The sequence below is a fragment of the Theobroma cacao genome, chromosome 1 (assembly GCF_000208745.1).
Source record: "Theobroma cacao cultivar B97-61/B2 chromosome 1, Criollo_cocoa_genome_V2, whole genome shotgun sequence".
Taxonomy (NCBI): domain Eukaryota; kingdom Viridiplantae; phylum Streptophyta; class Magnoliopsida; order Malvales; family Malvaceae; genus Theobroma; species Theobroma cacao.
In genome coordinates this window covers 33,063,168-33,085,129 of record NC_030850.1, presented here as the reverse complement: position 1 = coordinate 33,085,129, position 21,962 = coordinate 33,063,168, and the positions used below count along the sequence as shown (strand labels likewise).

At 35.5% G+C, this 21,962-nt stretch overlaps 3 protein-coding genes across 8 annotated transcripts; 2 read left to right on the top strand and 1 right to left on the bottom strand.

Annotated features, from left to right (window-relative positions):
* LOC18613886 (probable E3 ubiquitin-protein ligase RHA1A) lies at positions 5,759-6,519 on the bottom strand. The gene has a single exon (XM_007051360.2). It carries the CDS (start codon positions 6,419-6,421, stop codon positions 5,840-5,842), a length of 582 nt encoding a protein of 193 aa, XP_007051422.1. The 5' UTR covers positions 6,422-6,519; the 3' UTR covers positions 5,759-5,839.
* LOC18613885 (metal tolerance protein 1) lies at positions 8,021-12,402 on the top strand. Of its 6 annotated transcripts, none has more exons than XM_018114016.1 (4): positions 8,021-8,525; positions 8,929-9,032; positions 9,123-9,281; positions 10,918-12,402. In XM_018114016.1, the coding sequence occupies exon 4, from the start codon at positions 10,918-10,920 to the stop codon at positions 12,133-12,135; it is 1,218 nt and encodes a 405-aa protein (XP_017969505.1). In that variant the 5' UTR covers positions 8,021-8,525; positions 8,929-9,032; positions 9,123-9,281; the 3' UTR covers positions 12,136-12,402. The 6 variants fall into 6 exon arrangements, with proteins under 6 accessions (XP_017969505.1, XP_007051419.2, XP_017969507.1 ...); XM_007051357.2 differs by having other exon boundaries at positions 8,021-8,575; XM_018114018.1 differs by lacking the exon at positions 8,929-9,032.
* LOC18613884 (transcription factor bHLH67) lies at positions 14,742-17,674 on the top strand. Its single transcript, XM_007051356.2, has 4 exons — positions 14,742-15,290; positions 15,697-16,362; positions 16,457-16,858; positions 17,026-17,674. The coding sequence occupies exons 1-4, from the start codon at positions 15,258-15,260 to the stop codon at positions 17,092-17,094; spliced, it is 1,170 nt and encodes a 389-aa protein (XP_007051418.2). The 5' UTR covers positions 14,742-15,257; the 3' UTR covers positions 17,095-17,674.

Genomic DNA, 21,962 nt, shown 5'->3' with positions numbered 1-21,962 from the left:
TTTGATAGATACTTAATTTTGGTTAATACATATTCTTTAAAGAATTATTTAGAACATAATATTATATAAAGAATAATCAAAATAAATGAAGCACTACTCTACACAAAATAACTAAAACAAATGAAACGCTATTAAAACAAGTGAACTGCTAATTCATGAAGAACAATTAGAATAAATGGAGCACTACTCCATGTGAAACAATTAATATAAGTAGAATAGTTACTTCACACAGAATAATCACTTTATACGGATGACAGTGAAAGTAACCTGAAATAAGTGACAAGATTCATGGATTATTTTTATTTTGGGATGTTTTGAAGAGTTTGGTTCGGTGGGTCATATGTGGAGATAGTTAATAAGTCTTCCTTTTAACCTTTTCTTGAAGTACAAGTATTTCCTCCTTTTACCTTGTTCTTATGTACTTGTTCATATACATCTTCTTCTCTTGTACCTGTTCATGTACAATTTTTTCTCTTGTGCCTTTTCTCGTATACCTCTTCCCTATTACCTTCTAATTAATAACAAGTCTTGTTACATTTAATTACTTCAACAATCATATAATAAGTTTCTAACCATTACTCGATATTAACTCTTATTAATGGTTACCTAACATTAAAACTCTTTTTAATAATATCATTCATTACGTACATTAAAACCCTCTCGAGTAACCACTTCTTTTGACACTATAAATAAAACCTTTACAACTCATTTGTGGACTTTCTTCCCACTACCAGAGCTAACACATTCTCCTCTAGAGTTTCGCTTTCTAATTCTCTTTTATCTGCCACGACACTCAGTACTTCAAAAACTACTCCGATCTTCTTTTCCACTGCCTCCGGTGTATCTTTTTACTTGTTTGCAACGTTTCCTTTCTCCCTATTACAAGAACCCTTTTACATTTTAGCGAATCTACTAGGGATCAAACCCAAAATCTTTGGTTTTTGTAAAAGGAGCTCTTGTGATAAAGAGAGAAAATGTTACAAAAAAGTAAAAGGATACGTCGAAGGTGATGCAGAGAAAAATCGGAGCAATTCCTGAAGTATTGAATGTCATGACAGGTGGAAGAGAATAAGAAGAAAATTAGGAAATAAAAGAGAATTAGAGAGAGAATTTAAAGAGAGAAGCTCTATAAGAGAATGTGTTAGCTCTCTGAGGAAAAGAAGTCCCTCTAAATGAATTGTGAAGCTCTATATATAGTGTCAAAAGTGACAGTTACTTCAGAATAGACTTTAATGCGCTTAATGAATGACATTATTATGAAGAGCTTTAATGAGAGTAACCGTTATTGTAATACATTATGTGGACATTAAGGTGGTGATTTTATTGCATATAATGTGAGTGATTATTGAAGTAACTGATTGTAATAAGACTTGTTATCGAGTAAAAGGTAATAGAGACGAGGTCTATAAGAAAGCTATATGAGAACAAGTTTAGAGAAAAAGCTGTATGTGAACAGATATACAAAATAAAATAAGGTGTACATGAACAGATACATGAGAATAAGGTAAAAGGGTGAAACACTTGTAATTCAAGAAAAGGTTAAGAATAAGACCTTTTAATTACCTCTAGATCTGAGCCACCAAGACAAACTCTCTGAAACATCACAAGATGAAAGTACTCATAAACACTGCCACTTATTTCAGGTTGCTTTCACTACTATCTATGTGAAGTGGTTATTCTAATAATATTAATTGTTCCACATAAAATAGTACTCCACTTATTCTAGTTGTTTTGCATGAAGTAGTATTAACTTGTTTTAGTTGTTTTACGTGAGGCAGTACTTCACTTGTTTTACTTATTCTACGTGAAGTAGCGCTTCACTTGTAATGGTTGTTCTTATTATTCTTTTTACAATATTATATTGTAAAATAATTTTTTAGAGAATAGATATTAACCAATATCGACTATCTCCATTTTTGCCTTCTGCATAAGAATTATTTCTTAAAAATAATACTTATGTATTAATTTTGAATATAAAAGTTTTATTTTGTACTACAATGTATTGTACAGTAATACTTTCAGTAGTAATGCCTCGGGTTGTACTTGCCTTAGACAATAACACCTTAGTCAGTGATTCTTCAAGTAGTAACATGTTACTATCTTGTATAATATTTGATTGATCATGTAATAATATATTTTTCATAAAGTAAGTACTCAAAGTACAAATCGTAAAATGAAAGTTAATCTTTTTTCATAAAAATTTTAATTCTATATGCCTTACAAATATGAAACTTATTATGAACAATTTTCTTCATTCAAATTCCAAGTAAAACAAAATTCAGAGTAAGATCTGTTGTTTTGTGAATCTTTTTGATTAAGCAAGTTATTATTATTCTTCTTCTTCTTATAATTTATTGTTTACTTGGTCTCTCTCTTCTTTTATTTGCATTTTCTTGTTTTTTCAAAAAATTAAATTTCTTTGCTTGTTGCCCTCCACATGAAATTTTTTTTATATGATAAAAGAAAAATTTTCATACATGAGATAAGGTTTTTTAATTAAAATTTTTTTTATGTATATATATACGTTTAAGTAAATAAATAAATTGTTTGATTTTAAAAGAAGAACTTAGAACAAGCATTATTTATGTTTCATAAGAAAACTATCTTGGTAAGCTAAAGGAAAATTTTTTTTCTTAAAACAAAGATTTGTTTCAAGTCATGATTTATAATTTGTAGTTAAAAGTAAAATTATAAAAGTAAAAGTGTAAAAGACAAGCAAACACAACAAGAAATTTTTTTTTATTTAATTAATGTTTTGTCTTAAAGCTTATTTTGATATTTTTGTTTGTTTTTAAAATAGAATTATTATTTTATTTTAAATTTCTTGCATGTGTAACTTTTGAGAGAAACATTTAACAGGCAAAAAGAAGAGAAACCACCAGAACAAATTTTGTTTTTTGAAAATTATGCGAAGAATATCATTAAAAAGCTGGGAATTTGGTTATTCCCTTCATGTCAACTTCTATATGTAGACAAGTCGGAGTGAAGAGAGCCTTAAAGAAAAGCCAGCCTACATGTCAGCTTTTTGGTTACAACCAGCACAAGCTGCGGTTAAAGAGGATACAAAAGGCTGACATGTGCCAGCTTTTATTTACTTCAATCACTTCACCTCTTATTTGTTTTGTTATTTTAATGTTCTCTTTGCTGTCAAAGACGGTAAAAGTCCATTAAATAAAAAAAAATTCTTCCTTGTGTTTACCCTTTTTTTTTTCACTTTTGCTTTTGCAATTTACTTTATTCTTTCTTGTGTTCACCTCTTTTTTTTCACTTTTGCTTTTGCAATTTACTTTATGCTATAAATTATAAATCATGACTTGAAATAAATTCTTATTTCAAAAAGATTTTTTCTTATCAAGATAATTTTTTTAAAACATAAATAATTCTTATTTTAAATTTTTTTCTAAAATTAAATAATTTATTTGTTTACTTAAACATATATACATATATATATATATATATATAAAAACTCTTTCAATAAAAAAATTCATCTTATGCATGAAAATTTTTCTTTTCTCCAATTTCAATTAAAAGAAAAATTCATGCAAGGGCAACAAGCAAAAAAAATTAATATTTTTTGGAAAAGCAAGAAAATAAATATAAAAAAAAAGAGAACAAATAAGAAATTATAAGAAGATGAAGAAAAAAAACTTACTTGCTAAAAAAAATATTTGCAAAAGAAAAGACCTTGAATTGAATTTTGTTTTGTTTAGGATTTGAATGAAGAAAATTGTTCATAATAGTTTCATATTTATAAAGTATATAGAATCAAAGTTTTTATGAAAAAAAAATAATTTTTCTTTTACGATTTATATTTTGAGAATAATATTTTATGAAAAAAAATATTATTATATGAGACAGTAACATTTTACTATCTGAAACATTATTGGCTAAGGTGTTACTATCTAAGGTGGTACTATTGGAGGCTTTACTACCCAAAGTTTTACTTATGTAGGGGTAAAATGTAGATACTTAATTTTAGTTATTAACTATTCCTTAAAGAATTATTTTATAACATAATATTGAAGACAACTCTTACAAGTAAAACACTATTTTATACAGAATAATTAAAACAAGTGAAGTACTATTTCACACGAAATAGTTAAAATAAGTGAAACGTTACTTTATATAGAACAACTAATATAAATAAAACAATTATTTTGCACAGAGTAACCATTTCACACGAATATAGTGAAAATAACCTAAAATAAATGACAAAGTTCATGAGTTATTTTATTTTGAGATGCTTTGGAGAGTTTGACTTGATGGTTCAGATGTGAAGATAATTAAGAGGTTTTTCTTTTAGTCTTTTTTTAAAGTACAAGAGTTTCTTTTTTTTACCTTATTCTCTTATACTTGTTCAGGTACAACTTTCTCTTATACTTATTCGTTGTCATTAGTGTAAAGTGATTATTACGTACAAAGTAATTGATTTACTTATATTAATTATTTCACATTAAATAGTGCCCCATTTATTCAATTTAAAACATGTAAGTGGAACGTTGGAACCGAGGAAGCTCCCTCGCCCTTAAACTCTCTTACACTTTTCCAAATATCAGCACTTTTTTTAATCAAAAATTAATAAATCTGGCCCGCTAGTCAAGGCAGACACACTCTTATTTCCCTGCAAGACAATAGTCTTGTATTACTTTGAGTTTGGAGTGCCCAATTGCGATGCATGACTATCATGTACCTTGGAAAATCAGAGTTGGATTAGTTCAAAGAGCTTTAGGCTCGCCCATGCCCCTTAATTGCCTAAGTCTAGCATCTTAAAATAAGCTATGTAAAGCAATGACTTTCAATTACGTCTGGATCACTCATTTAGTTTCCACTATTTAGGAACATTTTTTATTCATTTTGTTTATTGAATTTAACTACCTATGAGTGCGGTTTTGATTTAAATCAAATAAGTATAGCGACCCAGATGATAATTTGATTGAATGCTCGTGGTTTTAATGTTTGAAATTTGAAGCCACTGTCATTTTCCATAAATCTCAACAAGCAAGAGTAAAACAATATTTTAGTCATAATAAATTTATAAAGGTACTTGTACCAAGTATTTAGTTTATTGGTTTTGTATGATCTTCTTGCTTCAAGAATAAAAAATCCCCCTTCATCCAATTCAAAAAAAAAATTATAAAAATACATATGAAATGAGTTGAACCATTCTCTCTCTCTCTCTCTCTCTCTCTCTTATTATATATATTATTCAGTACAAATTTCATGGGGAGGTACATATCACACTATGTAATATTCTAGGGTTATTTTTATGTAAAAAAAATTAAAATTGAAATGCTAGTATATATGAACCATATATGTGTTTGAAAATATTCACTTAATTAATCTATACAGCGGTAATATTAGTAAATATATTAATTAATCCAAAATTATTTATAAATATAAGTATTCAATTAGGTTTGTATATTTCCAAGATCATTGTAGTTGTAGATTTACATTTGTGTGTATACTTTAACTTTCCAACAAATCGAGGAACATGGTCAAAGAATTTTAAATTTTGGACTAATAAAATTAATAGAAAATTCATGTTGGTGGAGTCCTTGATTTCAAAGCCATATAAATATATATATATATATATATATATATATACTCTGAACGTTGATAAGCATCATGAAGAGCCAATAATCTCTTCAATGGTGGTCTGCGCATTGCTTAAAAATGAAGGAAGCGGTATTGCGTTATTCAGGCTTTCATTACAGCGTTAATTTGAACATATTGAACCGAGAGAAAGCAGTCCAGAAGAGGAAGAAAAATATGCTAATGAAACTCTTGATTGAAAGAAAGTACAAATGTAAGTTCTCAGTTTTGGCAGAAATAACACGGGTCAATAGGTATCAAACAAATAATCCTCACCAAACAGATAAGCAAATCTTTCCGACCTCCATGGATCTTTTTCACCTTTAATTGCATCCCCATCAGCTTGACAAGGCAGTAGCTTAAGCCTGCACAAGGGACACGTCCCATGACCCTGATCAACCCACCCATCAACGCACTCCCTGTGGTACGCATGGCTACAATTTGCGAGCTCTCTGGTTTCTTCACTTCCCTTGATGCATGCCAAGCATATTGCACAAACTACAGATTGCTCCCCAATGCCTTGCAATTTTGATCTGCTGAATTCAACTACTGGGAGCTTGGTCTTTATCAGAGTTGACACCACATGGCTCATGAAGGGTACCGGTACAAGAGCAGGTGAGGGGCGTTCCTCGTTATCTGCTTCCGCGTAACCTTGGTGATCCTGATGATAACTTGAACCATGTTCTTGAAAGAGCTTGGAGAGTTTCTGGACTTGACACCAACCGAAGTCTTTCACCATCAGAACGAATTTAAGATGTGTTAACAGGTGCGTGAGAAGTGTTATAACCATCAGTTGTGAAAATTTAATGGAATTGAAAGGTTGTATCATGATTCAGATACAGTTGAAAACTTCAGAATCAAGGCGCTATGAAAGAAGGGAAGGGGGGGTTCAGAGTGAGAACTTAACGGGGAACCTGGAAGATTTGAGAATCAGTTATGGAATTATATATACATGAAGAAAATATAAAACAAAAAGTAACAAATAATAAACTTAATTAGTACGTTAGGTAAGTCAGCCAGAATTCAAGTGAGTGACAACAAAGTTTGGTATATATAGTTAATTTAAAACTTTTAGATAATAAATTACATACATTTTACCTATTCAACTCCACAAATTTAAGCTTCTCTTTAAGCTTAAAAAAAAAAAAAAAAAAAAAAAAAAAAAAAACTCCACAAATTTAAGCTTCTCTTTAACCTCATAAGAACTCGAATTCAAGCCTTGACAGTAACGACACCATGGGCTTTTTCCTGTTTGTTTTCATATATTTCCTTCTCTTGCTATGTATTATAGGATCAATCTTACGATATAAAAAAAATTGGATATCTATACTTAGCAGGTAAGATTCTTCGTTTTGGAATTCTAGTTAGTCAGCAGAATTAAAAGCGAGTCTTTAAGATGTTAACGGTGAAACGAAGAATATTCATTTGAAAGACTTTGGACACAAAATATATGTTAAGTCCCTGGCTCTGTCTCTGCCAATTATTGGCATATTCAATATATGTTAACACAAAATATATGTTAAGAACTAGATTTTATTGGCATATTTTAACTTTGGCACATTTCTCTGCCATTTCTCATATATATTGAACTCTAATGTATGTACTTATTTTCCTTCCTCTTGACAAAACATATCACTCTTCATTCAAAAAATTGAATGGTCACGTTTAAATTTACCGAAGGTAACACTTAATAGTATGTTAAATTCAAAGATAAAAGAAACATTCATTAATAAAGAAAAACATTCATTAAATATCAATACCTATTATTTAATAGTACATTCAGCTTTTATTTTATTAATAAAAATTCACTACTTTTCAAAAAAAAATAATTGAAGAAACAGAAAAAAATAAAATAAAATCCGTGAAGTTGTTCCACATGCTGCGTTTAATGGTGGTCCTTACTTGGTGTGTAACCACCGTTGACCACACACAGTTCATTGTCTGATTAAAAATGCTAATGAATGCCCACAATGTTTGGGCTTTTCTCATAGTGGGAGGAGCCCGGAACTTTTGACACGCTGTCCAAGTGTTAAGCCTAGATCCCAATGACCTTAATGGCTCTAGCTTGGTCTTTATCACAAAGTGGATGACAGACAAGACATTTTAATCAAAATTATGTCACATTAATTAGCTTGTTTGTTTGTGATTATTGCAAAAGATAATCACCCACAGTTTGTGAAAGGGACACAACATGTACCTAATTACTAATCATCTTTACAGAACCCTAAAAAGAGTTTAAATTCTCCTAATGGATTTGATTATGAAAAAAAGAAAAAGGGTCATACTTGCTTCGTGGCAGACCAATTGCAGCAAAGTCATTTAGCAAGGAACACGTGATTATTACAACTAGATACTTCTTGGGAACGTTTTGTCCACCATTGAGCATGATCACTTACTAAAGTTACTACCATTTTTATATACTAGTAGTACATGTTCTTGTTAAAGCTGTTACAACTTCTCCACAGCTATTAGATCTCTGTCATAAAATGAAGCTGGTACAAGACAAAACACCAGGAAGATCCTCCTTCCTTTGGCTGAAGAATTTCCAAAACTTATAGTAGTAGTAGTTTCTATTATGAACTGTTTGCCTTTTTTTTTTTGTACCATTATCAATTATGAGTCATCCCCATGTGCAAATTCCATAAAAGATTGAATGAATGAATGATTGAAAAAGGATTTGTGTACTTCTCTTACCATTCATAACAACAAGTTCATGTTTTTAGTCTTTGGGTTGACTGGTATTTGGAAATGTAAGTTTAGTTAGGTTCGGTCTTCTGCTGGTGTAGGAAAGTCTGGTGAGGGTAATGTTGGAATATGACAGATGAGTGCCTAGCGGTAGTCGACTACATCCATCGGAAATTGTCCATTTCTCATTTGCTGGCTGCCTATAAAGAATCCCACTCCCAAGGCCAGGGGCTTCAACTTCAACAGAGGTACAAGCTTTCCATAACTTCTATATCAAATTATCACCTCAGCATCAAAGGTAGTTCTAGTATTACTCTGCCTACTTCTTTTTTTTCCCCAAAATCTGTACTTTTAACTATATTTAGTATTTCTCCATCATATAATAACATTTCAATACTTACGGGGTTTGCTGTTCTACCTGGTTATGGCCTTTTGGGTTGTTATATCCTTGCATTCGAGAGACCCATTTCAAAATATTTAATAGTCATAATTTCTTAATGTACTTTCTCTTTCTATTCTAATGTAGCTTTGATTAGTGGTTGCATGGTAGTTCACATATTTCGGCATACTTAATTCCCTTTGTCTATGGTGTCGAAATAGATTAAAACTGCTTTTTTAGTGTGTATCCCATGTTTGATTCAATTTTTGAAGGGAAATACAATAGAGCTGCCCAAGAATGTGATGCAAGATTGGTTGGTTTTTTGCGTGAAGCAAGTTCTCCCTGTACTTTGGCTTAATCAATAAAATACTTCCAGGTTACAGATGATTACCAGATATAAGACTAATTGTTATGGTTAGCTTTAAAATAAACAGCTTTGACAAGTTATTTTGATTGCCGGTGACAGGATCATTCATCACTTGCCTTGGCAAATGGTAATCGTTGAGGGTGCTGGGTTTTGCTGTGGTTAGTTTGTGACCCTTTCACCTGTCATTCTCCGTGCCAGATATCTTTTGTCTTTAAATATTCGATAATCCATTCTGCTAGACATTTAGCTCCTTGCAAGGTAACATTCTTGCTGTCGCTTATCTCCCTCATCTATATGCATCTTTGAGTAATGCATTTATAGGCATCGCTAGCATCCTGATGTTGAACTTTTTCTCTGCTAATTTTTTTATTTATAGCTACAAACTTTTCAGAAGCTTTGAGATTAGTGAGTTTCTGCTTAATTCTTATAAACAATTTTTTTTTTCTTTCAATTTGTTTGTAGCTCTATAGGGCAGTTATTCTGTTTTGTACCCATTTTCAAAAAATTACTGGAATAATCATTCTCGTGTTTGATGCTCTTCTATATGATGCTGCAATCTGGGGAAGTTGTTTTGTGGTTATAGAGAAGAAAGTAGTTGCATATGAGGAAGTTTTTCATTGGCTAAAAGTCGATGTTTCAGCAACAGGACACCCATTTTTTGGCTCATGGTTTTTGTCTGTGATATTTATGATTTCAACTTCTTATGTTCTTTTCTATCAGTCCCTTTGAGGCATCTACTCTAGGTTCAAAATAATTACTCTGGTTCCTTGTTTTCCTAGTTTGTTAATTTTTACATGGAATTGAATTTGTCTTTTGAGGCCAACACGATGAGTTCTCTTCTCAATGGTTTCTTGGAATTACCAGTTGAGCTACAGTTGCTTGTGTTCAACCTTTGTTAATTACTTGTATGGTAACCTTAGTTGGAAAATAAACTGAGCCAAGAACTGCTGCACATCATGAAATCTGGCTAGAAAAGCTAGGCAAGTGGAAGAGAATGCCTTTGCATAGAGATTAATGAGATAATTCTGTATATGTAAGGGACAATTCATTTACTTATGGGAGCTTTGGGATACTTTTTGAGTTTCCTTTAGAGTGGCAGTGATTATTGGATTTTGTTGGGTGCTTAATCTAAGCAGTTTGTATGATGTTTGGCAAGCATGCATCCCACTGCTAGTTTGATCTGTTGCTTCAAATATTAGGAAACAAGCACAACATCACAAGTTTATTTTGCTAATGCTTTCTTCATTGCATAATTTAAGTTTATGCACTCAACAGTTAACACCACCTGCTGTGTCTTAAGCCTACTGCTTGTGCCTGGTTAGTGTAAATAATGCTCTGTTTCAAAGACATCATGTGCATTTGCCTCTTTCCTGCATTTACGGTATAATTTCCCAAGGCTTTTTGGATGAGCACAGTTCTCTAGTGGTCAGTACTGTACTGAAGTGTCAATGCTGATATATTATACAAATGAAGAAAGGAGGCCATTTGTTTAAAATTTCATTTTGCTTTAAGAAAGTTCTTGAAGTATTTATTAGTCTTGGTGATTATGTGACTCTCAAAAGTTATCTATTGCTGATGTTTGTGTTGTTATATGCTTTAATGCTTTTTACCCCTCTAATTCTTTATTGTTAGTTATCAAAGAATTAGAAACAATAAATAAGTAGATCAGGTTCTTTTACCCTTTGTGATGCATAAAATTGTGAACTTGTGTAAGATGTTGATTCTCATAGTGTTTTCCCAAACAAAAGACAAAACTTTTGGGGCTTAAATAAGAGTATGTTGCCATAAAGTTAGTTGCAGAGATGTTTTCTGGTTCTACATGATTACATGTCTCATTTAGAAAAGTTGTGGTTATGGTATTGATAATACTTTTATAATTGCCATCAATTTTCAGATGGATTTGCAAAATCCTCAGCACAGGCAATTTGTTGAAATAAGCGTGGATGCTGCTGATGAGGAAAGGAGTGTTGGAGGGAGTAAGATTTGTGGGGAAACAACTTGTGGATTTTCGGATGCTGGTACTAACTCTAAAGATGCTGAAGAGCGATCAGCATCCATGCGCAAGCTCTTCATTGCGGTGGCACTTTGCATCATCTTCATGAGTGTAGAAGTAGTAGGTGGCATCAAAGCCAATAGTCTAGCTATATTAACTGATGCAGCACATTTGCTGTCAGATGTTGCAGCTTTTGCCATCTCCTTGTTCTCATTATGGGCTGCTGGCTGGGAAGCCACTCCCCGTCAATCTTATGGATTTTTTAGGATTGAGATTCTCGGGGCCTTAGTCTCCATCCAGATGATATGGTTGCTTGCAGGAATTTTAGTATATGAAGCCATTGTTAGACTCATTAATAACACAGGTGAGGTGAATGGGTTTCTAATGTTCCTTGTTGCTACTTTCGGACTAGTGGTTAATATCATCATGGCTCTCTTATTGGGCCATGACCATGGCCATAGCCACGGTGATCACGGTCATGGTATTGGTCACAGTCATGGAGTGAGCATTACCACACACCATCATCATGAGGGACACTCCACAGGAGAACACCACCACCATCATCATGAGGAGCACTCCAAGACTGAGCACCACCTTCAAAGTGACGATGCAGAGCATACCACAAATGAGCACCACCATGCTCATGAAGATCAGTCAGAGCCGCTGCTCAATAAACCAAAAGGAAGGAATATAAATGTCCAGGGTGCTTATCTTCATGTACTGGGGGATTCTATTCAAAGTATTGGAGTGATGATTGGGGGTGCAATCATATGGTATAAGCCCAAATGGAAAATAGTTGATCTGATTTGCACACTAGTATTTTCGGTTGTTGTTTTGGGGACTACGATAAAAATGTTGCGGAGCATACTTGAAGTGCTGATGGAGAGTACACCAAGAGAGATTGATGCAACAAAGCTGGAAAGGGGGCTGTTGGAGATGGGGAATGTGGTGGCCATTCACGAGCTGCATATATGGGCCATTACTGTGGGGAAGGTCCTGTTGGCTTGCCATGTTAAAATCAGGCCAGAAGCAGATGCAGACATGGTTTTAGACAATGTAATAGAGTACATCAGAAGGGAGTATAATATCAGTCATGTTACGATACAGGTAGAGCGTTAATCGAAGTGCAGAATTTTAGAACTTGCTTGGGGCCTCATTGTCTTCTCTTTTGAAATCTTTCTATATGCAAAGTATTAAACTTTATATATATAGGCGGCATATAGCTGATATTTATCTTAATTAGCGCATCATTTTCTGCTTCATGGTCCATATCCAAGATTTAAATCAGTAGGTATCCTGTAAATTTCATTTGTCGAATCATCTCTTTCTGTCAGTTTCATGTTTATTACCATTTCAGTTCAATAGATTTATGCATTTTTCTTCTTAGGGGAAAAGTTTCCATCATGCTGTGAAAGAAAATTAGCACTGTGAAAGAAAATTAGCAATCTTTACCAACACAGGTTGCGTATCAACTGTCTCCAATAATTGGGGTCTACCACCAATTGAATTTTTGCGTCACAAGGATCATATGGGATAGGGGTAAGCACCTGTCCGTGAACACCTATTCAGTTACTATGAACAGATTGACATGTGATGTTGGGAAGTGGGGGCACCGGCATCGTCTCGCTCTGTTTGCATAACCTTGAGATTTTCCTCATACCCTAGCCCTTTTTTTTTCTCCGAAATGCGTCAAACACCCCCCCTCACATCTAAAACCTGTCGTGGTTACTGGTGAATGAGCTGAAGAAACCAGTAAAGTATAGAAAAGGAAGATGAAATTCAACTTTCGAGAAGGGGATAAGGTTCCTTGCAATCCTGGGGCTTTGGTTTAACCATGAAGATATACAAGAGTACTATTTATGAGGTTAATGCCAGCTTGGCAGGCAGTGGTAAATTTTTAACAGTTATTATTATTTTCTTCTGAAGTGACCCTGTATGGGTATAATCTAAGAACTACAGGACAAGACCAAAATTTGCATTTTTCTTGAGAAAGAGAATGCCTCTGGTTGTGTGGCTAAAGGTGTGCAAAATAGTTTCATAGGTGGAAAATGGGTACACACTAGTTCAAATGGATAAGATTCTTAAGACATTATCAAATGAACTTGGTGTTCTCAATACTCAAGCTCCGATTTTATCAGATTTGAGTTTGTCTCATTCTGTAACTCGCGTTTCTTGTCTCTGCGTTTTGCTGGTCTATGAAGATGTGAAAATGAACACATTTAGTCACATACATATCTTGCCATTCATGAACCATTGGAGGGACGTAGAAAGAAGGGAGTTTGCCACATGCAAGATGATCACTCAGAACAAAGATTTTTAATATAAATTGATTGAATGGGAAAAGAAATCGCCTTATAAGACAGGGTTGGTGTTTATACAACAGCTGACAGCTTCGGGGTTTTGATAGCAACCCGAAAAATTATTACTCAAGTCTGGCAGTCAAGATTGTTGTCTTTGTTAGGCTTCGGAAAGATTTGAGTCAGAGTTATGCCTTGATTATTAGGTAAGTCCTGTGGAACTGTAAATGCTGGGAGGTGCAATCTTCTTAGTACTATTTCTTAAATAGAAAGGAAGATATCAAAACCTTCCAAGTTTCTAGAGCATTAATAGGCTGTGCAGCTGCCGCAGAGGTGGTGCTTTATATATGACAGTGGAGGCAAGAGATTCGGGACTTCCAAAACAGATGAAGCAAGAAGATTATTTTCCATACAACTTTCTACATAGAAGGGCCTTCTAATGGGGAAACCGACTTAGAAAATAGGAGCAATGTCGCAGAGTATTACCATGGAGAGTGTTTAAAATTTACCAGTGGAGTATTACCATGACAAGATTGATCAAGAAACCAGTACAAAATATGTGAGCCCCCTGAAATCATTACCGCTCATTGGTACATTTAAATCTTAACCATACTCAAGGAGGACTCTTCGTTGGTTCAACAGGTAACTTGAAGCAAAAGACAGATCTAAAATTCAATTTCCTTGTGCATCCCCTTGAGGACAAATTTTCTGTCCTTGAGCCAATTAATGTAGAATATGCTCACAGCTCGTCGAAGCTGGTTTTTCAACTTCTGAGAATGAGAAAATGGCAACACCCCGACACGTTTCTTGGGACACCAAGGATGCTCGTCCTTTAAGAAAAATGATGAGTTAGTGGATTTAATGTGAGTTTAACCATATTAAAAATCAATCTCTTTCGCTGTTATGTCTCAATCTGACCCCTTAAATTTGTAATAGCAACAGCATGGAGTAGGTGATAACATTTCCTCTCTTTTTCTTTTGGAACCCGAATTAGAGATTGAGTTTGAAAGGAAATCAATTTAATCATTTAAGCATTTGAGTTAGGGATGTATGTAGAGCTGAATTGGTGTAATCTTCTCTTGTCCTGATAACCAGAACCAGAAGGATTGTGGAATAAATTTGAAGGGTCACTATTACCACCCTGGAGGCAAAGCAAGTCTTAATTGTACTATTGGACCCCATGTGCAGCGGAAAATGAAGGTTGTATCTTATATGCGTAGCAGTAAAAGGGTGGATACCTTGGATGGATTTAAAAGAAAAGAAAAAAGAAATTGGAGAATGGTGGGGATGCGCTATAAGGGAAATGAACCATCATCAGACGGATGACACAATCCATAGGAGGACTTTCCAAAGCTGTTCTTTGGAGTACGCTTGAAAGGGGAGTCCCCACAACTGCCTGTCCCCACTGCTGGACAAAAACTGCCACCTCCAATAATGCTTCGGACCTTGTAAACCAGACAACCTCCCTCCTCTCTCTCCTCTCTGCTAAGTCTCACCAACTCTCCCAGTCCCAAATACAATCCTGTATATCTTCTCGCTCTCACTTGGGTATTTTCCACCCTTCGTTTCTCACCGCATCTGTTTCTCGTTTCCATTTTCTTCACCATTGTTTTACCCCAGCTTCAAGTTGCATTTCTACTCTGGTGACTTTTTCCTCTTTCTAGTTCTCTCCTTCTTTCTATCTGTGAGAGTTCTTCAAAGCATTTAATATTATTCCATTTCGGAGTGTTAGCAGCACCAGAAACTAAGGAATAAATTGTGTTTCTGTATGGGGTCTTCATCTACTTCTTCGGAGGTTACATTTATTACTTGTTTTGTTTTGTTAGCATCACTATGGAATGTTGGTAACTAAGAAAGAAAGAGAGAGAGAGAGAGAGAGATACAGAACGAGAAAGAGACAGAATTTAAGGCATCACTTCAACTACTTACTACTACTAAGCTGTTATGGAGAGGCTCCAAGGGCCAATTAATCCTTGTGTATGTTACTTTGCTTACTCTAGTACTTCTGTTTCTTTTACACTCCCTCTTTTCTTGAATCCCGTTTCTATAATCAAGATATAGACTGCATTTACTCCTCCAAAAATGCTTGCATTCAATGCAGCGTGTTTTTTTTTTTTGCTGGAAATTACTAGTATCTGCTACTGCCATACTGCTGCTTCTTTCTCTTTAACATTCAATTCTCATTCTGCTTTCATTCTCTCTTCTCTGCTGAGACTAAACCCCGAGCCCCCCACCCTATTAGCAACAGTAGTTTTTTCAAATATCTTTTGAGGATTATTATGTGAAACCCAGTTAAGGATTTTTCTTAATTTCTTTCATTTCTTCACACTATCTCTTTTTTTTTTTGGTTTTTTGTTTTCTCCCTTCAAATTATTCCTTGCAGTTCTTAGAAGAGCATTTGGAAGTGGAATACTTAGAACAAGGATTTGTTAACTCAGAGAGTTTAAGATTTGGGGAGGAAGAAGAAGCACACTTTTCAATACCAAGCTTAGAAGACAAAATGCCATTCCTTCAGATGCTTCAAAGTGTGCAATCCCCTCAACTTTTTGCCTTCAAAGAACCCAACTTTCAGACACTTTTGAGACTGCAACACTTGAAGAAGCCTTGGGAGATAAACAACAACCCTTTCATCCCGGAAATGGAAACCCAAATTCAAGCCCTAGAGCTTGAAAGCTGTGTCACCCATGAAATATTTGACTTACAGTCACCAGTCCAATCTGAGACCAAAGACCTTAAAAAAAACCCACATTCAATTTCATGCTTTGAAGTTGTCAGCGCCGAGTCCAACCAAGACCAACCAAAGTCAGCAACAGCGGACAATTGTAGTAGAGAAGGCAACTCTGGCTCTTCACCTCCAAAAAGCTTCACAAAATCCCCTCCCATCACTAGAGAACGAAGAAAGCGAAAACGAACAAGGCCAGCCAAGAACAAAGAAGAAGTTGAGAGCCAACGCATGACCCACATTGCAGTTGAACGCAACCGTAGACGTCAAATGAACGATTATCTCAATTCTCTCCGCTCTCTCATGCCTCCGTCTTATATCCAAAGAGTAAGTCAATCTAATCCCGGCTATTTTTTAATCCCACTGTTACCTTGTGTAGCTCTAGTTTCTCAAACAAACATTGTTTTGTTTTGTTTCACAGGGTGACCAAGCGTCTATTATAGGGGGTGCAATTGACTTTGTTAAGGAACTAGAGCAACTTCTACAATCCCTGGAAGCGCAAAAGAGAATGAGAAGAATTGAAGAAAGCAGCAATAGTAATAATTCAGTGGCAAAGTCCGCAATGGAAATTTCACAGCCGGAGACTGGAATGGGATCTGAAGATGGGAATTGCGGTGAGGAAATCAAGGCCGAAAGCAAGTCAGGTGCAGCTGAAATAGAGGTTAATGTAACACACAACCATGTCAACTTAAAGATTCAGTGTTCAAGAAGACCTGGTCAGTTGTTACAAGCCATTGTCACCCTGGAAAGTCTTAGATTAACAGTTTTGCATCTCAACATTACCTCTTCTCAAGCTTCTATTCTTTACTCCTTCAATCTCAAGGTAATATTAATTTTTTTTTCTGTTTCTTTTTTGTTTTTAACCTGGGTTTTGACTCTTCAAGGAGTCCAGGCTCAAACCCTAGTTCCAAAATTTCTAAACATTTGTCTTGTTTTTTTGTTGGTTTTGTTTTGTTTTTTTCTGGCGTATGTTGGGAATGGCAATGGCAGATGGAGGACGATTGTAAGCTAAGATCAGCGGATGAGATAGCAGCAGCAGTTCATCAAATATTCAGCTAAATTCAAACGGTAAAAAAAAAAAAAAAGAAAAAGATTTGGTCATTAGGTAGCTGACTTGATTCCTGAAGGGTACAGTAGGGTTAGAAAAAGAGAAGACCAAAGAAAAGGTAAAAAGGGAAAAGGTACCAAAAAAAAAAAAGTAAGAATGGGCCTTTGGGTTAAGAAGAAAGGAAACAGAGGGGACCTTCCACTGTGTCCATTCAAAGCAATGTTTTGTACCACAAGACAATTCAGGACAGAGCCCTTGATGTTTACAGCTTAACTTAAGAAACTTCCCCTGTTTATGACTAATTATGACTACTTATATTAGAATGATAAATATGTATATGTAATTCTTGTTTAGCTCGTTCCTTTTCTTTGGTATTTCGATGGAAGATTATTTAGTTTTGGTGGTGACTGGGAAGGTTGAGGTGGTGGGGGCCATTGGTTAGCCAGCGTGCCCTGGATGAAGGGGGCTTCATTTAAGTTTGAAACTTTGTATTTCTAAATCTCATGATTACACTTTTGCGAATGATGCTGCCCTTTTTATGTTGACTTTGGGGTGTCCGTATGTATGGACATGGATGTTTTCATCATTATACATGTCGTCCTCTCCTCTTACTCTTTTCTCTTTCGCCTTTTCCTGTTTGCACCTTTCTTTTTTCGCTTTCTTGTAGTTCTTTTGGGCACACCTCCTTTCCCACCTCCCACCTCATGGACCGCTTCTTCTTTTTCGACCTACGATGTTAAGCTTATCCATTTTTTTGAAAATACAAAAAACAAAAGGCATTGTCATATCTTTTCAGCGTTTTCATCCGATGCTAAAAACACAGTAAATCAAAGGTAAGGTAAGGAGCGGACGAAACCAAGGAAGATTAGAAAAACAAGTGGTCATTTATTCCAGACGGCTCACTAATCAGAGGTGGCGGTAATGCCCACTCCTCGGTCCTCCTAGCTGCTCGTTAGGCCCCAGTTTAGTATTTTTGTAGCTAAGAAACTAAATAGCAACAAAACCTAGAACGTTAACAATTTCCTTTTCACTCTTCATCATGACTCTGCAAAGATTTAGGTTGATGGTCTATTTAACGTCATAACTTTTCTTTTTCTCTCCTCTATTCTTGCCAAATGTAACGAGAAGAGCCCCCCCTTTTTGGCCTATATCATAAAGCGATAATTCATAATTATATACAGCTTCCGGAATATCAAATACTTTATGGGAGGGCTAACAGGAAAGACAAGAATGGCAGGGAGGATGGGTTGGGATTGCAAGTATTTGCTGAATACCAACTGTCTCCTTTTCCTGACGCATCACCGAGAACCACAGAGAGTTCATGGGCTCATGCCTCATGGGTACTCTTCTACCCTGTTGCATTGACTCCTAAATTTTATCAACGGGGTATTTGGACTGAAATGACAATCTGAAACTTTCATGCTTCAGCAAAATTATCAAACTTTCACCCTGGCTGTGACAATTTCTGAGGTGACACACTCTCTCTAGCTAAACACCAAAATCCCCAAAATGAATCACAACATGTTGTGACTAATGGAGTGAAAATTAAGAAAAGCATACAAGTGACGTGGTAGACGTGATGGATACAGGATACGGACTACGAAGGCAAGAAGCCAGCCAGAGGGTTTTGACGGATATAAGCAAAGTCAAAGGTTGATGAAGAGCAACCCACGTTCCACACTGAAAATTGTCATACGTGTCAGAGAGAGAGAGAGAGAGAGAGAGAGTTGCCAATGTAAACTGTGCAGCAGCTTAAGGCACACATCCCCATGTAAAAGAATCAAAAGAAGTCCCCGGGCCAGGGACAAATCACCCTCCATTGTAGCCAAGTCCTAGTCATTTTTGGTCTTCGCGTTCCTTCTTTTTACAGCCTTTTCTTCCGTTTTCCCCGAGGTCAGTCCCAATCCAACATCATACGGTTTCTAGGCCCTTTTTTGAACCCCTACAAGACAAGCTACAGCTCCATGATTACCATTACCGCCTTCTTCTATGAGACATCAGCTTCGTTTTAATGATCCTAAGCTCTTTCCCAGTCAAGACGATTTTCCTTATTCATTTCCCATCGATTTCTTGAATATCATTGGCTGTTTTTGGGACTAATGTGACACTTTAATATATATGGTACCGGAAGCACTAATCTTAGAGCCTAAGTACTTAACTATGCCTCAAAAAGAAATAGTTAAAAAATTGTTTCAAAATTCTAGAGTTTGCATGCTCTTAGAAAGTAGAGAACGCTTCAAGCAAGTTTCCTCTATTCAACACGTAAAGCTCTTTCTTCACTGGTTACACCTTAAACTCAGCTGATACTCTAATAAAATAGTACTATATTCTAGTATAGTTGTAGACATGGAGTAGTGGAGCCACGGCATCGGGCAACTCCAACCATGGTAAAAATATAAAAATGGATCCAAAGGGAACATCGGTCTCAGATTTTGGAAGAAGTGAATGTTTCATCGGGAAGGACGAGCCAGCATATTTAACCTAAAGGCAATTAATCTCGGATCTCCATATATTATCATTGGCATTAGCTTATTTTAATCACGCATTTCCACATTATCATTAGCATTACCTTACGTTTTGCTTTACTATATATTTAACATTTAATCTTATTCAAATTTCGATTTTTAACTAAAAAGTAGTATTTGAGAAGTTGAAAGTCTCAAGGTGGTGGATTACTAAAGAAATCGCCGTCAGCTGAGCTGAGGGGGAAGACTTTGGACCAGCCGGAAGATCACTTTTTCTTTTTCCAGAAGGGTAAAAGGTAAAGTGTCCTTGCGTTTTCCATCTTTTGCAGCGATCTGCCCCTACTTTGATCCCTAGCTGTGACATGGGAATGTGACTGCGTCTTTCATGAGTCATGAAAACAAACAAAGCTTTCAAATCCCTATTCCATATCGGGCCTTAAATTCTTTTGCATCTTAATTTTTTTCGTTATTTTCGCGTTCCTGTTCCTTGGGTTTCATGTGCAGGCGGCTTGTCCCATGTTAAGAAAACTACAACAAGAACAATGTTCTTATACAGTACTAGTAGTACCGAGATTCATCCATGACTTAGTATTTTAAGTTTTTTTCTTTTGTAACCTAAACATTTTGGAGTTTTTATAATCGAAATACGTAGTGCCTGGTGCTTGTGTGATTTTACTATCTCGGATTGTAACATGATTGGATTGCATGCAACACGGTATTCTTAGAGTACCGTGGTAGGTTTTGTTGATTGGAGTTCACTTTGGACCTGTCTGAGTACTTTCGCCTGTTAAATGGCGATTTAGATGAAGAAGATTGCAATAAAGGTACCTATATTGTGCACTACTAAACCAAGTAGATGGCTATTAAGTGGTTGCTTTGCTATTTACTCACCTTCAAATTCAGGAAAAAAAAAAGAAAAACCCTGCTCATCTCACCATTCTTCAAATTCCAATGAAGAAAACGTTAAGTTGGATCAAGTACGATTGTACTATATGCACAGTGTTTCACTACAAATTCCAACGAAGAAAAAAAAAATTCTGAGCTAGCATTGCTTTTCATCTAATATCAAGCTCAAGACATTAAAATATCCACCTCTAATCCCCTAAGAGAAGCACTTAAGAAATGCAAACAAATGTAGTTCTCAGGCTTGGACATGGTCAAAGCTTAAAAACCTGGGTGTTTTTTGTGATGTCCCAAAGGGTGAAGTGGGGTCACAATCAGAGGTTGATTCCCTTCTGATCGTAGGGTATCCCGAATCCGAACAGAGAGTGACCAGAGAGATCGCCTCGAAAGAAACTGTCTTTTTTTTTCTTTTGGGGACAATCTTTGTCGTAGTAGTTAAACCTTTTCATGTCTTTGGCCCCCATATCTCAGTCTCACCCTCTTCATCCTTCCTCCGTCACTGTATAATTCATCAAAGCAACACATCCCCATCTTTGGTTAATTACTCAAATCATGATCAAATGACAACTCACGTGACAAACACGTGACTTTTTAACCCCAAAAAAAGAATAGAAAAGAAAAATTAAGCGTAAATAATAAAAATAAAAGGTTCTTCATCGTTTTCTCTGTGCTTTCTTCTTTTTCCACCTTTGTTTTTTTTTCTCTAATCACGATGCAAGTTCGTCACTGTCACCACCGTTGCTCATATTGCCGACAAGCTGTTCTGCTTCTTCTCCTCTCTCTCTCCTCTGCTTCTTTTATTCTTAATTTTCTGTCGACTTTACCTCCACTTTCCCTCCCTAACAAACCCACATTTTTCCCTATTTGAGCTCTAATATACTCAACACAAGAGACACACATCACCGAATTTAGCTTCTTCTTTTTTTCCTTTTTTGATAAATTTTAGATATGGGTTTTTCGTGAGTTGCTTGAGATTGTGTTTGAGTGATTAACCTCTCATCTTTACCACGGGCTCTTCGTCAACCTTCAACATCATCATAATAACTTAATAAAAAGAACTATACCTACAAAAGTGACTGAAAAAAAGGGTCCAAAAAGATTGATGATGTTATGAGCGTTTGTCTGTCTAGTCAATCACGTTTGCCCTGCGTGCGCCCTCGCGCGTGTGACGTCTCCACTGCGCAGTGCGCACGGCCTTTTGCATTCGTGCACGTTTGCAAGACAAAAAAAAAAAAAAAACGTTGAAAATCAGGAAATGTATTTCTTTCATTTTTCTTCCCTGGTCGTGAATGGCTTTGGTTAGCTTTCGGCGGATGATGTGTTTTTAAACAATAGCCTTTAACCTGGACATGTTTACAACGTCATTTTCATGGATTCCCACAGCTAAGGTCTAGTAAAGGTTGTCGATTTAACCCTTACCTTACCTCTGTGTCTGTGTCTGTGTCTGTGTCTATGTCTATGGACTAAACCTTTTTATATCCTCGTGGCGTGGTTTAGGCAGCCGAAAAGTG